This window comes from Pan troglodytes, chromosome 16 (assembly GCF_028858775.2).
Source record: "Pan troglodytes isolate AG18354 chromosome 16, NHGRI_mPanTro3-v2.0_pri, whole genome shotgun sequence".
Taxonomy (NCBI): Eukaryota; Metazoa; Chordata; class Mammalia; order Primates; family Hominidae; genus Pan; species Pan troglodytes.
The window spans coordinates 57,401,444-57,417,314 of NC_072414.2; the positions used below are offsets into that span (position 1 = coordinate 57,401,444).

The 15,871-nt window shown below is 53.0% G+C and overlaps 1 protein-coding gene across 4 annotated transcripts in view; it reads right to left on the bottom strand.

The window, feature by feature from the left end:
- IGDCC4 (immunoglobulin superfamily DCC subclass member 4) overlaps window positions 1-14,931 on the bottom strand; it is a 41,997-nt gene extending 27,066 nt beyond the window's left edge. The window contains exons 1-3 of one of the 4 annotated variants that reach the window (XM_016928378.3): window positions 14,286-14,931; window positions 2,529-2,879; window positions 1,687-1,828 (exon numbers count right to left, since the gene is read on the bottom strand). In XM_016928378.3, coding sequence (XP_016783867.3) covers window positions 1,687-1,828; window positions 2,529-2,879; window positions 14,286-14,355 — 563 coding nt within the window. In that variant the 5' untranslated portion in view covers window positions 14,356-14,931. Of the gene's footprint in view, window positions 1-1,686; window positions 1,829-2,528; window positions 2,880-13,442; window positions 14,142-14,285 lie in introns of those variants that run through there. The other 3 variants (XM_016928379.4, XM_016928376.4, XM_016928377.4) reach the window with 3 other exon arrangements.
- Between the last annotated feature and the right edge of the window lie 940 nt (window positions 14,932-15,871).

The window sequence follows — 15,871 nt, forward strand, 5'->3', positions numbered from 1 at the left end:
TCATGGGATGTTAAGGGGCTCCTGGGCAAACGAGCCTAGGAAGTGCTTCGTTAAACAAGGTCAACAGGATTCTCGATACAGCACTTCTCAGGGCCTTGCCAACTCCAGGAGGGAGATTTACAGGCAGTTTCCTGTTCTTATTTGATCATAGAATACTTCATTCAAGAAGCATTTAAAGGGACTAACATTCTATAAAGGCCACGCTTTGGGAAACCACAATCTAAATCAATTTTCATTTGTTTCCCCCTTTCATTTTATAGGTGGGAAGGAGAATAGACTGGGTGAGAAGTGACTCTCTGAGGACCCGTGGGGCTAACCCATCACCAAAGTCAACAGGATGTCTATCTCTTTTTTTTTTTTTTTTTTGAGACAGGGTCTCGGTGTGTCACCCAGGCTGGCTGGAATGCAGTGGCATTATTACAGCTCACTGTAGCCTCAACCTCCAAGCGATCTCGCTCAGCTTCCCAAGTAGCGGGGACCACAGGCACCGCACTGCCACACTGGGCTAATTTTTGTATTGTTTTATAGAAACTGGGTTTTGATATTTTGCATAGGCTGGTCTTGAACTCCTGGGCTCAAGTGATCCTCCTGCTTTGTCCTCCCAAAAGGTTGGGATTACAGGCATGAGTCACCACACCCAGCCAGGATCTCTTATGTATGGACCTCTCACCCTCTTCCTCCCTCACAACTGTCCTGTGGCTTTTCTACCCCAAAGTTTCTCCTACAACCCCCATCCTTACCTACACATGGGCAAAAGTCAGAGGAGCTGGGACAATGCAACACAGGCAACAGAAGGTTGGATCCAGGGGAGAAAGGGCAGTGTTTCAGAGCCCAAGGAGCCCCACCTCCACCAGGACGGGAGAAGGATCTAGCTGGTAACTACAGCTACCGAGATATAGGGAGAGGACTGCAGGGTGGCTGGGAAAGGCCTTGGAGCCACATTTCCAAAGATACCTAAGAATCCAGGGGGTGATGACTGAGTCATGAGACCAACTCAGAGACCACAGATGCAAATGAGCCATGTGGTTTCTGGTACGCTGCATACACATCTGGACCTACCCAGGAAGCCACAAGAGGGACCAAGTCCAAGGTCTAGCCTCTGCTTCCCTTCCGCCTTGGAAACTCTTCCCTGGGATTGCTCTACCCATCCATTGCCTTTACAGGGAAAGAGGAGAGTGAAAGAGGAAAGACCTCTACAATTCACTTCTCAGAGGGCTGCGCCCCACTGGATGGAATTGAGAGAGGAAGAGAAGTTATGCATCTAGAGTGGAAACTCCGGAGGAACCCTGAAAAGAGAAAACCTTCCCAGCAGCCTCGGGGAGCCCTCAACAGACAACCAACATTCTGCCAATGGCTCACGGTATAGCTTGGGATAAGCCACAGCTCCTCTCTGGCCCTCAGTCTCCACAATAAAGCAAGTGGTTGGACTAGATGTGCTGGGAAGGACTCTACTACTACACCTACCCGGGCTCCACAGCTCAATGGGTGGCTTCCTCCCAGGGAGCAAAAACTTCTTGTCCAACTTCTCTTTGGGACTAGACATGAGTCAGGAGTCAGGCGGTGGTTGACACTCAAGTCAGCTTAGGTAAATGCAGCTACCTCGACTCTAAGAACCTCAGTTCTGAGCACACCCCAGAGCCCTCTCTGCCCTGCCTACCAGGACCCGCTCCCCTACAGGGCACTCACCGAGGCTCCTCAGGCAATGTCACCTGGTCCTTCTCCCAAGTAATGATGGGAGCTGGCAGCCCTTCAATGTGGCACTCAAAGCGAGCTGTCCCGTTCTCCTCCACCGTCTGAGACTCCGGGTGCAGAGAGAAGTCTGCGAGTGCTGGGGACAGTGAGACACAGGCAGGGACGGGAAAGGAATAGGAGAGAGAAGCCACAGCAAGCACAAACAGTGAAACACATCCGCATGGAGACACAGAAACACAGAGTCACAGAAACACACAGCAGAGCCAATTCAGACCGAGGGAGACACAACAAGAAGTGGTGATTAGCGGTCAGATACTGCCAGCAGAATGAATTCCAAAGCCCCCCTGCCCAACATCATCATGATGGTCAAACTATACAGTAAGATGCACACTTCTTCTGGCCTGAAAGTTATTTCATGGTGATCTGTGCCTCCTGAGAGCCCCCTAAGGGGTAAGGCTGGAGCGTGGGGTTTGGCTCCACATGTTCCACCTGCCGTGCAGGCAGGAGCTCCCTTAGGAGGCAGCTTTGTGCCTCTGACACAAAGGGGGCACTCTGGCAGGCTCCCTGGAGGACAGCACAAGCCCAGACTCTAGGACTCAAAGGGAAAGAAAAGCAGAAGGAACAGGGGAGTGGAGAAGAAGAGGGAAGATTATGGAATACCCAAGAATGAGGATAGACAATACCAGGAAGAGACCTATTGAGCAGGATGGGAGGCAGGGAAAGGGGGAGTGGGATCAAGAGAGAGGCATTTGTGCAAGTAACTAACTGCAGATCCCACTTCGCACACCCCAAGTCTAGGTTTCAGCCTCAGCCCCCCGCCCGATGCAAGCACTTACTGGCAAGCTTGACGACAGCAGTCTGGCTGGCCAGCACTCCGAGGGGGCCGTGGGCTAGGCACGAATAGTTGCCTTCAATGACCCCCACAGCCTCAGGGACTGACTCATCACTGCCATTGGGTGCTAGTGGCTGGGACAGCCACAGGGAACCATTGGGCAGCAGGTGTAAGTGGTCGTGCTCCAGCAGGGTGTCCCCATCCTTGCTCCAGGTCACCCTGGTGGGAGGTCCAGCGGCAGCAGCCCCCAGGCTACAGTTTAGCACTGCAGCCTGCTCTGGGCCCAGGATCACTTGCAGTGGCCCCACTCCACAGCTCAGCTCCACAGTCTTCTCCTGGGGCAACAGCAGCTCCCCTGCATAGAGGAGGAGCACGGGGCCATCAGTGTATGTCCCCCCACCTCCCACAGCCTCTGCTCCTGAGTCACCCATGCAGGGGCTGGGGCAAATCAAGGAGAAACACCTGCATCTGGATCCTGGCTCTCCCCTTACTAACTGTGACCTTGGACAAACTGCTGCATTCCTCTGTGCCTGTCTTCCCCTGCTGCTCAATTTCCTCATAGCAGCATTATTCATAATAGCCAATGAGTGGAAACAACCCAAAAGCCCATCACCTGATGAATGGATAGATTACTCAGCCATCAAAAAGAATGAAGGACTGATGCATGCTACAAGGTAGCATGAAAACTTGACGCTAAGTGAAGGAAGCCAATCATAAAATGCCACATTTTGCATGATCTCATTTCTATGAAATGCCCAGAGGAGGCAAATCCATAAAGACAGAAAGTGGATTAATGATTGTCAGTGACTGGGAGGAGGAAGGACAGAGAGTGACTGCTAATGAGTACAGGGTTTCTTTTGGGGGTGATGAAAATGTTCTAGAATTAGATAGTGGCTGTGGTTGCACAACGTTGTGAATATGAATATACTAAAAACCACTGAGTTGAACACTGTAAAGGGTGAATTTTGTAGTACGTGAATTGTCTCTCAATTAAAAAAGCATACCAGCCTGGGTAACACAGAGAGACTCCATCTCTACAGATAATTTAAAAAGTTAGCTGTACATGGTGGCACAGGCCTGTGGTCCCAGCTACTCAGGAGGCTGAAGCAAGGAGGATCGCCTGAGCCTAGAAGTTCCAGGCTACAGTGAGCCACGATCACGCCACTGCACTCCAGCCTGGCTGGCAGAACAAGACTCTGTGAGAAAAGAATATAGTGGCTGGGTGCAGTGGCTCACACCTGTAATCCCAGCACTTTGGGAGGCCGAGGCAGGTGGATCATGATGTCAGGAGTTCAAGACCAGCCTGACCAACATGGTGAAACCCCGTCTCTACTAAAAATACAAAAATTAGCCAGGCGTGGTGGCACGCACCTGTAATCTCAGCTACTCAGGAGGCTGAGGCAGGAGAATCGCTTGAACACAGGAGGTGGAGATTGCAGTGAGCCGAGATCGCCCCATTGCACTCCAGCCTGGGTGACAGAATGAGATTCCATCTCAAAAAAAAAAAAAAAGCACAGTGCCTGACACAGAAAGGGAGCTCAGTAATGTCATTCCCTACCCTGGAACCTAACAGATCATATTGATCATTATTACCCAATCAAAAATATGCCACTGGAGGCCAGGCATGGCGGCTCACTCCTGTAATCCCAACACTTTGTGAGGTTGAGGGCCAAGACAGGAGGATTGCTTAAGCCCAGGAGTTTGAAACCAGCCTGGGTAACATAGGGAGACCTCATCATTACAAAAAAAAATTTTTTTTAATTAGCCAGCTGTGGTGGGAGGATCCCTTGAACCCAGAAGGTCAAGGCTGAAGTGAGCTGTGATTGCACCACTGCACTCTAGCCTGGGTAACAGAGTGAGATCCTGTCTAAAATACATACATATACATATATAGATCTCTCTCTCTCTCTCTCTCTCTCTCTGTACACACACACACACACACACACACACACACACAGGCTAGAAAAATACCATATCCAAGAAACATTTAAAATGTATTATAAGTGTGAGAAAGTGTGTGTGTGTGTGTGTGTGTGAATACTATATATTTTGAATAAACAAAACAAAAATAAGTCCCAGCTGTTTGGGGGAGCCACCTGGATGAAGGAAAGTCAGACATTCCCCCTTCCCCAACAATGAACTAAGTGAGCAGATCCTGCTGGGAATTGTTAAGTGCCCCAGGTAGGGACTAGACTCAAGCTGGATTCAGACCCAGCATGAGAGGAGGCTCCCATGGCTCATTCCAGGCCCTGGCAGCCCACAGCCTGGTCTGTACTGGTGACTGGAGAAGCTCAACACTCCCTGCAGCTAATTTCCCCAAGGCCATGCAGGAGGCCAGAGCCAGGACTCAGGTCTCCTGACTCAATCCAGGGTTCTTTTTTCTCCCAAGGCCCCAGAGGAACCTACAGACCCCAACACTGCCCTTGCCACAAAGGGAAGAGTAGGGAAACAGTAGAGGAAGGGAATGCCATCCCAGGGTCAAGGCAAAAACACACAAAAGCCAATGTTTATTATTGGAACCAATGTTCTGCAGGGCCCAGCCACCATTATTCATAGACAAATGGTTGGTTCTCCCTGTTGTGTCTTCCAGAAGGTTGACCTGCTGCCTCCTTGTCTTATAAAAGCTCAATGGCCCAAGGTCCCTTCTTAGGCTCTGGTCTGACTCCTTACTTTAAGGCAGAATGGCATGTCTGAGAGGAACCAGGGCCAGAGGTCAGGACAATGGCCCATACTCATCACAAGGCAGGTCTGGGCTGACAGAGCCACGTGGGGACGTGCACAAAACAATGGCGAGGGAATCAGGAGACCCTCGGTTCTAGATCCAGCTCCATCACAGTCTAGCCATGTGGTTTTGGCCCAGTCATTTCCCCTTCTGGGCCCCAGCTCACTGGAATGTAGCAGGTGACCTCTGAGATGCTATGATTCTATGATTATTCACGACATGGACACACCTATTCCTGAACAAACATAAAACACCATTGAGACCACACACAAATTGATAAACATAGCTCTGCACTCCTAAACACATGAGCCTCAGTCTCTGCCACACTCATCAACACTTGGACACACAGGTCAACATTTAGAAGCCCTGTGAGTCTCCAGACTCCCTTCCCACCAGCTCCAAAGAGGAACAAGAGTGAGGGGAGAAGAGCAGTGATGGCTGCATGAAATAAGAGGCCAGGGCCTGGGATTGCAGTGTGAAGGGTGGACGGAGAGACAGGACCTGACCTGGGCTGCTGCCTTTCTTAATTCATCAGATGGGTTCTGCTGGACACCTCTGGCTTCACAACTAGTCTCAGCAGTACTCGCGGGCTCAGCAGGGAGAAGCAGCCCCTGCCCTCACCAAGTTTGCATTCTAGTTGGGGAAACCAATCTGGCATTCACACTACTGCGGGCCACGTGCTGTGGTGGAAACAGCTTTTGACCTTGGGGAAGAAGATCAAGGTTTCAGTCTTGCTGCTCCACCTACCAGCTCTGTGACAAGCCACTTAACTTTTCTGGGACTCAGTTTCCACATGAAGATGATACCACCGAGCGTGAAGGAATTAAACGAGACAATGTATGTCAGGGCTACAGCCCAGAGCCTAATAGACATCACTCAAGGAATGGGAGCTTATTCTTTGTTTGTTTGTTTGTTCTTGCGACAGTTGTGCTCTGTTGCCCAGGCTGGAGTACAGTGACATGATCTCAGCGCACTGCAACCTCCACCTCCTGGGTTCATATGATTCTCCAGCCTCAGCCTCCTATGTAGCTGGGATTACAGGCATGCGCCATCACACCTGACTAATTTTTGTATTCTTAGTAGAGACAGGGTTTCACCATTTTGGCCAGGCTGGTCTTGAACTGCTGACCTCAAGTGATCTGCCCGCCTTGGCTCTGGAAGATCACGCCTTGGCTCTGGAAGATCCAGTGCTCTGGAAGAGCACTTCCAAAGTGCTGGAATTACAGGCATGAGCTACCATGCCCGGCGGGGAGCTTATTCTTTAAAGGCACTTTGTAACTATAAAGGGCTGTACAAGTGCTATTTGCTGTTCTTATCATCCAGTCCCTTCTATCTCTAAGGCCCTAGATGCCATGATTCAAGTACAGGGTAGGGGGAAGGCAAGCCCGGCTCTCAGTCCAGCGGCTTCCAAATGCCCATTCCAGCCACTAAGCAGTAGGTTTGGGTTTCAGGGGAGAAAACCCCCAAAGGACACAAATCCCTGAGCCCTCCGGCAGCCTCCCTGCCCCCTAAAGCATGTCCCAGGCTTGGAAAATCCCCTGCTGCGTTGAACAAACAATGTGAACAGTTGGGGCCCGAGCAGCTGCTGGGTATGTCAGCAGCCTGGGCTCTGGCAGGCAGGACGGCCGCCAGAGGGGCTGGCGGCTGGCTGGGGAGCCCAGAGGAGGCTCCGATTCCCTTCCTGAATATTCATGGATCAGCAGATGTCTGGCTTCCCCACCTCTGAGGAGCTCAGCAAGGCAGGAACAGGGAAAGCAACAGGAACGTAGACACAGAGAGAAGATGGGGTCCCCCTCAGAGAGCAGCAGTGCTGTGCCAGGAGCCCAAGACAGCCCATTTTAGTGGAAACGTCTGTGAAGCCTGAGAATCCTCATTCCACAGATGGGGAAACTGAGGCCTGGGGAGGGGTCTCATCTCTGTGGAAGACAGTCTGGGAAAACTGCCCTTCTTTGACTTTTTGGGGATGAACCAGCATTGAGGAGACAACTGCTCCTGAATAAGAGGGTTCTCTCTGCCTCTGTGCCCAACCTGATTTCTGTGCCCAGGAAGCGCATCCTTAGGGACTCACGTGCCAGCCCTTCTGTGAGGCTGCTCCTACCTTCCCCAGGTAAAGTTTTTCCTAAGTCTCACACTGAAAACCACTTGGAGGTCCCTTACTCTTGCCTAGACAGACAAGGGGGTGTGGTGGGACAAGCCTGGCCTCAGAGTCCTGGGTTCTAAGTCCAGTCATTCATTGCATGACCTTGTGTGAGCTACTTTCGTCCTTTCAGCCTCAGTTTCCCCAATTTTAAAATGAGAAGTCTCCGAACTTCTCAAACATTTTCACCCAAATTCTCTCAACAGCAGAGGAACACATATTTACGAGGCTCGCTGACTGCCTAAAATGTTTTGACTTTTTTTTTTTTTTTTTTTTTGAGACTCGCTCTGTCACCCAGGCTGGAGTGCAGTGGCGCAATCTCGGCTCACTGCAAGCTCCGCCTCCCGGGTTCGAGACATTCTCCTGCCTCAGCCTCCCGAGTAGCTGGGACTGCAGGCGCCCGCCACCATACCCAGCTAATTTTTTGTATTTTTAGTAGAGACGGGGTTTCACCGTGTTAGCCAGGATGGTCTCAATCTCCTGACTTCGTGATCCGCCCGCCTCGGCCTCCCAAAGTGCTGGGATTACAGGCATGAGCCACCGCGCCTGGCCAAACCTCTAGCACATTTTGCATTCTGCTCCATAACACAGCAATATTTGTTTTAATATAAGTGTGGTTCCCATACCACCAAATCTTTTCATAAAAGCGATGCTCTGGGGAGGGGACCTTATTTGTCCAGGAGCTTCATGGCCAGCGCTTACTTGCCACCCCCAGCCCACTGTCATGGCTGACCCCCAACATTTTTAGCCCTCCCTCTCAGGGCCGGGGTGGACACATTGCAGGTGCCCAGTGGACACTTGCTGCCCGCTGGCTTTCTGTCTTGAGGGGGCCGCCCCTCCCATAATCCCTTCTCCTCAATCTCCTCAGTGAGACCCTGTCAGAGACACAGAGCTGCTGCATTTGGGAACCCTAGGGCCACCTCTCAATCTCCTTTTTCTGACAGATTATTTTACCCACTTACAGGATAAATTGGATTTTATGAGGCCAATTAGAACCCAGACAGAAAGGAGATTCGCTGCTGAGCTCCAGGGCCAGCTCAATGCTGTTTCGTGGGATTAGTGGAGGCCTGGCGTGAGTTCCATTTTTCAGTGAATTCTTAGGGAAGGGGCGTGTAGCTGGGGGAGGGGAACAACGAGGCCAAGATGGCTCCTTTATTAAGCCAGGAACTTGCCACAAACATCACATCAGTGCCTCCTCACTTCTGAATTTCAGGGCCCAACAGATTTACTACTTGTTTGCAGTCCAGGAGAAATTCTCCACGACACCATCACCATTCTCCTTTCCCAGAGAACACAAGTCGGTTCCTTCCAGAAACCTCCCTTCCTGCCCCCAACCTTGGCCACCTCCCTTACCACATGCTGAGCCCCTCCCCCCAACAGCTGGAAGGAGAGTTGGGACAGTTGCCTGGGACACAAGGAAGGCCTCAGCTCTCCCTTCATCTGCAATCCTGAGGGGAGAGTCTCAGCCTCAGCCTATCCAACAGCAAAGCCAGGCTCAGCTTGACCTGCCTATCTCCCGCTCCCCTGAGACCCTCTACCCCTCCACACACAGCAAACCATGGCCAATTCTCTGAAAACACATCTTGTTCCATGCATTGCTGGTGCTGCTCTCACTCCCTAGAACAGCTGTGATGTCCCTGGTTGATTTAGACACCTCTCCTTTTTCTGCCCCGTAGAACGCTGGCACCCCCATCATCGCAGTTATCACTCCAGATTTTTTTTGCGGGGGGAGACGGAGTCTCACTCTGTCACCCAGGTTGGAGTGCAGTGGCATGATCTCGGCTCACTGCAACCTCTGCCACCCAGGTTCAAGTGATTCTCCTGCTTCAGCCTCTTAAGTAGCTGGGACTACAGGTGTGCGCCACCATGCCTGGCTAGTTTTTGTATTTTTTGGTAGGACGGGATTTCACCATGTTGGTCAGGGTGGTCTCGAACTCCTGACCTCAAGTGATCCGCCCATCTTGGTCTCCCAAAGTGCTGGGATTACAGGAGTGAGCCACCACGCCCAGTCTTCACTCTAGGTTTTTGACTTGCCTTTCTCCTCAACTAGGCACCAAAGTCTTGGGGTTATGTCTTAGCTTTCTAAATCCTCGGTACCTGGAACAGTGCCTAACACACAGTAGGTGCTCAATAAACATTTCTTGAATGGATGAGTGAACCCATGAAGACATCCTCAAAAAGATAAGGCATAGAGCCCCCTATGCTTTTCCAAGCATCAGTTTCCTTATCTGTAAAAACAACAGTAACTCCCTTCAGGGCAAGAAAGGATGTCAGGAAGACATGTGGAAACTGCCTAGCACACTGCGTGGCACCCAGTAGACATGACATGCTTGAAAAGCAGAGATAGAACAGCTGAAGTCCACACTGAAAGAAACCCTGTACTTAAACATGACCAGGCTGGGGAGATCACTACCTTGCCTGTTCTCTTGCTGTATGGCTCATATGGTTAAAAAATTTATTTCTCTTGTGCCCACCTGTCTCTCCCAGTACTTTCTGCTCACTAGCCAGAGCTTTGTCCTGCAAACTATCTAACAAGGTCATAAGTCCCTTATAGAACCATCCAGGAGTCTTGGGTCTGCACCTGAAGGACAGCTTATTGGTCCTTGCTTCCCTGATCCCAAGGACCCCATGGGCCCCCAAATCCAAAGGATACCTCACTCAGCCTCAGCAGTGAGGCAGTAGTAGCTGGCAGCCCAGTTGGCACAGGTAACAGGGTTTGATTTCTCTGCATGTCAGGCTACAAAACATACTCTCTGGTTTTCCTTCCCTGGCCCCCTAGCTCCTGTCACCCACCTCTGACCAGGCTGGGGTCCTCTCCCTCAGAGCCATGCTTACTCCTCCCCCTGCCCCCAAGCCTGCCTGGTAATGACATCTGTTCTGCATCTGGAATTCCGTATCAAGTCTGGTTGCTGTACCATGGGAGAGAATAGAAAGAGGTGGGTGGGGGGTAAGTGGAGGAGGGTGGATTCCAGAGCCCAGATAGACCCACTTGAGAGGGAGAGCATGAAGCTGATAACATCTCATAAGGTATAGAGGAGTGCAAAGAGAGTGAACTTGGGTATCCCTAGAAAGGGTGGCCCCATTTCAGTCCCTAATCATGTAACTTTGGGAAGTCACTCAGTTTTCTCATCTGTAAAAACAGGTTCATGCTAAAATTGTTTCTTCTTTTCTTTCTCTTTCTTCTTTTGAGACAGAGTCTCACTCTGTTGCCCAGGGTGGAGAACAGTGGTGCGAGCCATCATAGCTTACCACAGTCTTGAACTCCTGGGCTCAAGCAATCCTCCCACTTCGGCCTCCTGAGCAGCAAGGACAACAGGGCACACCACCATGCCCGCCATGCTTTTTTTTTTTTTTTTTTTAATTTTTCGTAGAAATGAGGTCTCAATATGTTGCCCAGTCTGGTCTCAAACTCAGCTCAAGCGATCCTCCTGCCTCAGCCACACAAAGTGCTGGGATTACAGGTATGAGCCTGGCCTGAAATTATTTCTAAGTTCCTCTCAGTGCTGACATTCAATTATGCGCTAATTGTGAAATTGCTTCACTTGAAAGAGATATGTTTAGGAGAAAAGAAATGCTAATTAACATGTAAATGTGTGTTTAATTGAGTCATGAAAGCACATAGAGGATCAATGAAGGTTTAGATATCTTCTGGATAAGATTCATTATTAAAAGAAACTCCAACTGTTTGACCTGATTCCTAACTTCCAAGATGGGGAAAGAGGCCCACCCCAAATGACTGAGATTGGCCTCTGAGCCTCTGGGCTGAGAAAGGGATGGGGGAGGTGAGGAGTTCCCAGGTGAGGAGAAAGCTCTCAAGTTCTTAGAGGCCTCCTATTACTGACCTCTAGGTTCCCTACCCTCCAAATTCTGACTTGGGAAAAAGGGAGAGCCGAGAGCCCCACCTTTGTGCGTGTGATAAGAACAGAGCTCGGCTTCTCGCCACCTGTTCACAAAGGGGTCCCAGTCCCTGACTCAAGAACAGTGTTGGGAGGAGATGGGCAGGCACAGGCATTATCCTAACCCCAATACCAGCCCTACATTCTGCCTCATGTTTTGTTGTTGTTGTTGTTGTTGTTTTGAGACAGAGTCTCACTTTGTCGCCCAGGCTGGAGTGCAATGGCGTGATCTCAGCTCACTGCAACCTTCACCTCCCAGGTTCAAACGATTCTCGAGTCTCAGACTCCCAAGTAGCTGGGATTACAGGCATGCACCACCACACCTGGCCAATTTTTGTATTTTTAGTAGAGATGGGGTTTCACCATGTTGGCCAGGCTGGTGTTGAACTCCTGACTTCACGTGATCCGCCCGCCTTGGCCTCCCAAAGTGCTGGGATTACAGGCGTGAGCCACCGCGCCCGGCCTATTTCTTACTTTCCTCTCTCTCACCCCCTACAAATTCAATCTATCCTCAAGTTCTACTGATTCTATTTCCTGAAAATCTCTGGAATGCAGCCACTCCAGCCCAACCCCAACTGCCACTATGCTAGCTGCCACCGTCCTCTCTTCTGGATTGCTACAACAGCCTCGAAGGAGCTGGAGCTTCCTGCCTCCAGCCCCACCCAATCCATCCTCCACACTGGCTGGAATGAGATGATGCAAAGCTGATCTTAAATCCTGTCAAGGGCTCATGGGGACTCTCAGGCCAGAAACCTTGGTGGACCCTGTAAAGCCCTTTGTGAGCTGGATCTAGCTCCCCTCTTCAGCCTCCTGTCTTGATACTCCCTGATCCCTTTCCATGCTTCCCTCACCTGCCCCCCACCCACCCCTTGTCCCTAAACTCCAGCTAGATTTAGTTTAATCCAATGATCTCAACTAAATCACCTCTGAACTTTGCACATGCTGTTCTCTGGAAAACTGTCCCCATCATCATTCTCCCTCTACAGGGCTAGCTCCATGTCGAGCTCTACTACTCATCACTTTCTTCAGGAAGCTTTTGCTGACCTTCCCAGATCGGTGTAGGAGCCCCTCCTTCCTGCGTCTTCCCCAGCACTTCAGGGGACTTGTCAGTTTCCCCCTCTACCAGACTGAAAGCTTTGCACCAGGGATCAGGTCTGCCTCCTTATTTACTATATTCTAGGCACTAGGCACAAGCTAGCCTATAAAAGGTGCTCTATAAATATTTGTTGAACGAATGAATGACCTCAGTACAGATCAGGGTGGCTAGTCATGACTCGACTGGAGTGTCCCCCGGCCTGCTGAGATTTGGAGGACCAGGGCAAGCTGTTGTAGCCACTCACACTGCAACCAAGAGACGCCGCAACTCGGTCCCTCGCCTACTTTGTGCGTTCGGGAGCAGGGAGAGGCCAGGGAAGCTGGGTCCCTCGCAGCAGGTCCTAAAGGTATTGAATAATGCGCCGGTGCGGTTCCCAGCCCTGATGCCGTTTTGCTGGGTGACCCTGAGCTCGTTCCAGGAGCCCTAGGAATAGCGGAAGGTGGGGCAGGGGAACTATTCCTTAATCCCCTGAGCTCTGGGAAGACAGACCTCTCTCTGACACTTCCCCGCCCCTTTCACCTGACAAGCCAGGGCCTCCAGCTCCTCTGGCCCAGCAGCCGAGACCCAGCCTCGCGGCGGCCTCCAGCTTAATCCGCGGTTGCGGCTGGAAAGGGGCGTGTCTTTGTAGGGACAGAAGGGGTCCGAGGAGTTCCCGGCACTTTCCCACCCGCTGTTTGGTTTTCCTGGAGATGGGCCTGGGGCTGGCCAGGCGGAGGCTCCTTCCCCCCGCCTCCCTCCCACGTGGCCTGGCTGAGTCTCTCTGGAAAGCCGCAGCAGCTGGAGAGAAATCCCCCTCCCCACCCCCACCTCCAAGTCCCTCCCCGACTCTCCCCGGACACATCCTCAGCTCCCCCCTCCGCGGGGAAGGCAAGAACTAGGCGAACAAAGCGGCCAGCCCATCCCCCTCCCAGCCCTGCCACCTACACTCCCCATGAGCCGCCCCCAAACGCACACCGGACAGGAAGCGACAGAGCTGTGGGTGGAAGCCGCAGCCCTAGACACACACCCTTGGGGACTTCGCTATCCCCTCCCCAGCCCTTTCTCCAGCTTGGACAACTCTGACTTACCCCGTACCCACTCTGCACTGGGCTGCGGACTGGATGAGGCCCTGCTGACCTCGTCCACGCTTCCCTGGTCGGTCCCTGGGGGGTGGGGCCGGGGTGACACGCGTCCCATCGTGAGAACAAGCGCTGGACATGTCCACGAAAGCAAATGGTTTCCTGCCCCCTCCCCCAGTCCACTGCTGGCCACAGGTTTTGGGGAGCAACACCTCCCTCTACCCCTCTCTAACCGGCCCCAGGGACCACACCCACTGGGCAAAGTTGAGTGTTGTTTTATCACCACCACCCCCAGTCAATCGGGATCCATCGCTCTGTCCCCCACTATGGGCAAGGACACTTCCCAAATGCCAAGGCCAAATATTAGCTCAGCCCCATAAACACAATTGCACACGCACCCGACCCAAATGGAGGTGCAGACACAACCCCAGTTCCCTCCTCTTTTACACACACTCTCAACCCAAGACACGCGCAGGCAAGGCAGAGCCCGCCCTGCGAAAGCCACCGACACCGCAGCTACCCGCCCCGCCGATGCCACGCCGCGACCATGGCACGCACTGCGGACACGACAGGAGCACTCCCAACACACACACACAGACACACACACACACACACACGACTCCAGACTCTGCGAACCAAAGGCACACACCCACTGCGGACAAGCACGCCCCACAAACGCCCCCCGGCCGCAGCTCGCAGACCCCCGCGCAGGCATCGCGGGCACCTGGACGCGCAGCCCCCGCACTTGCTCGGGACTCCGGCTTGAGCCAGCCCCGCAGCCCGATGCAGACCAGGGCGCGGGCGCACCAGCACTCCGCAGTCGCTCCTGCCTCTCCGGGCGCCCGCCCTTACCGCGCGCGGCCAGCAGGCAGAAGGTCAACGCGAGGAGCCCGCGGCCGCGGCCGGCGTCCCCCCGCGCCATGGGGCTGGGCTCGGGCCGCCGCCGCCGCCGCCGCCTCCCCGTGCTTCGGCCGCCGCCGCGGGGGGAGAGCGCGCCGGGCGTCAGTGGCCCGGGGAGGCGCGGCGCCGCGGGCGGGGGCGCGGCCTCGGGGGCCCGGGCCCGAGCTGGGGCCGGCGCGGGGGCCAGGGCCGCTGCCGCCTCACCCGCCCCTCCATCGCCATCTTGGGCGAGCGGCCCGGGAGGGGGCGCCCGGCGAGTGTGGCCGCCCTGGCCCCGCCGGGGACCCTGCGCCCGCGCGCCACGGCCCTGCGCCGCGCGGGGGCTCCTCTCGGCCCGGGTCTGTGTCCCGGTGCCTCGCCCTCTCCGGGTCGCCGCGGGCCCTCGTGAGGCCGCCTGTTGCTGGGTCTGTCTCTTAGTCTCCCTGTCTCTGAGTCTTCTGGTCTCTCTGCCTCAGCGTCTCTATTTCTTCTCCCTGTTGCTGCCTCGGGGTCTCCATCTCCGTTCCAGGCTCAGGGGAAGGCAGATTCAGGGCCACGGTCTTTGTCCAGATGGCCCCCTTGCCACCCGAGCCCAGTCCATTCCAGCCCAGGTCCTGGCCTGAATGCTGGTTCGCTTCTCCACACGTTGCGCCAGCCCACCTGCGGAGATCTTGATAGTCCTATCTGCCATCCCAAACCAAGGGCTTCTCTTGGCCTCCTTCCCTTGCTCTGGCAGTAACTAACACAGGCAGGACACTTTTACACTACCTTCAAGCACTACCATATTCAGATGTCGCCGCATGGGGAAACTGAGGCTGGAGAAGGTGAAGTGACTTGCCCAAGGACAGGAGGCTAGGGAGCAGCAGATACAGGACCTGAACCTTGGTTTTCTGACTTCGGAAGGTCATCTCCACTCCCTCACCCTGCCTCTGCTGTCCAGCATTTACTGAAGTACCCTTTCTCTCATTCTTCAACGGTACTTTCTCTAACCTACCTAGCCAGACTGTTTGCCTCAGTATCCCGCAAATATTTCTTGTTCTACAGCCAAGGGTTCAATTGTCAGGCTAGGGTGGGGAAAAGAGTACAGATTCAATGACCTAGTTAAGGTCCTTTCCAACTCCAAGATGCCATAGTTCTTCCCTTCCCTGTGTCTCTAAGTGTTCCTGTGACTTAGAGCCATCTTGTCTCTACACCTATCTGTTGTCAGTTAACCCTCAATAATCACTGGCGCTTTGCGTATCTAACAGGCTTGGCGTTTATTCATTCATTGCCACGCCCCATCTTCACTTGCCCTATCAGCAGCATTTGACTTAGTGAATCACTCCCTCTTCCTTGAAACACTTGCTTCCCTTAGTGATCTCATCTGGTCCTCAAGGCTTTAAAGAGCATCTTTATGCTAATGATGCCCAAATGTATACTTTCAGCCTAGACCATCTTTCCTGAACCCTGGACCTCTGTATCCAGCCATCCAGGCCCCAGTTCCTTTAGCTGTCTAGTAGACAAACTCATCCTGGTCTTTTCTATCAATCTTTCTCCTCCCACAGTCTTCCTCATCTCAG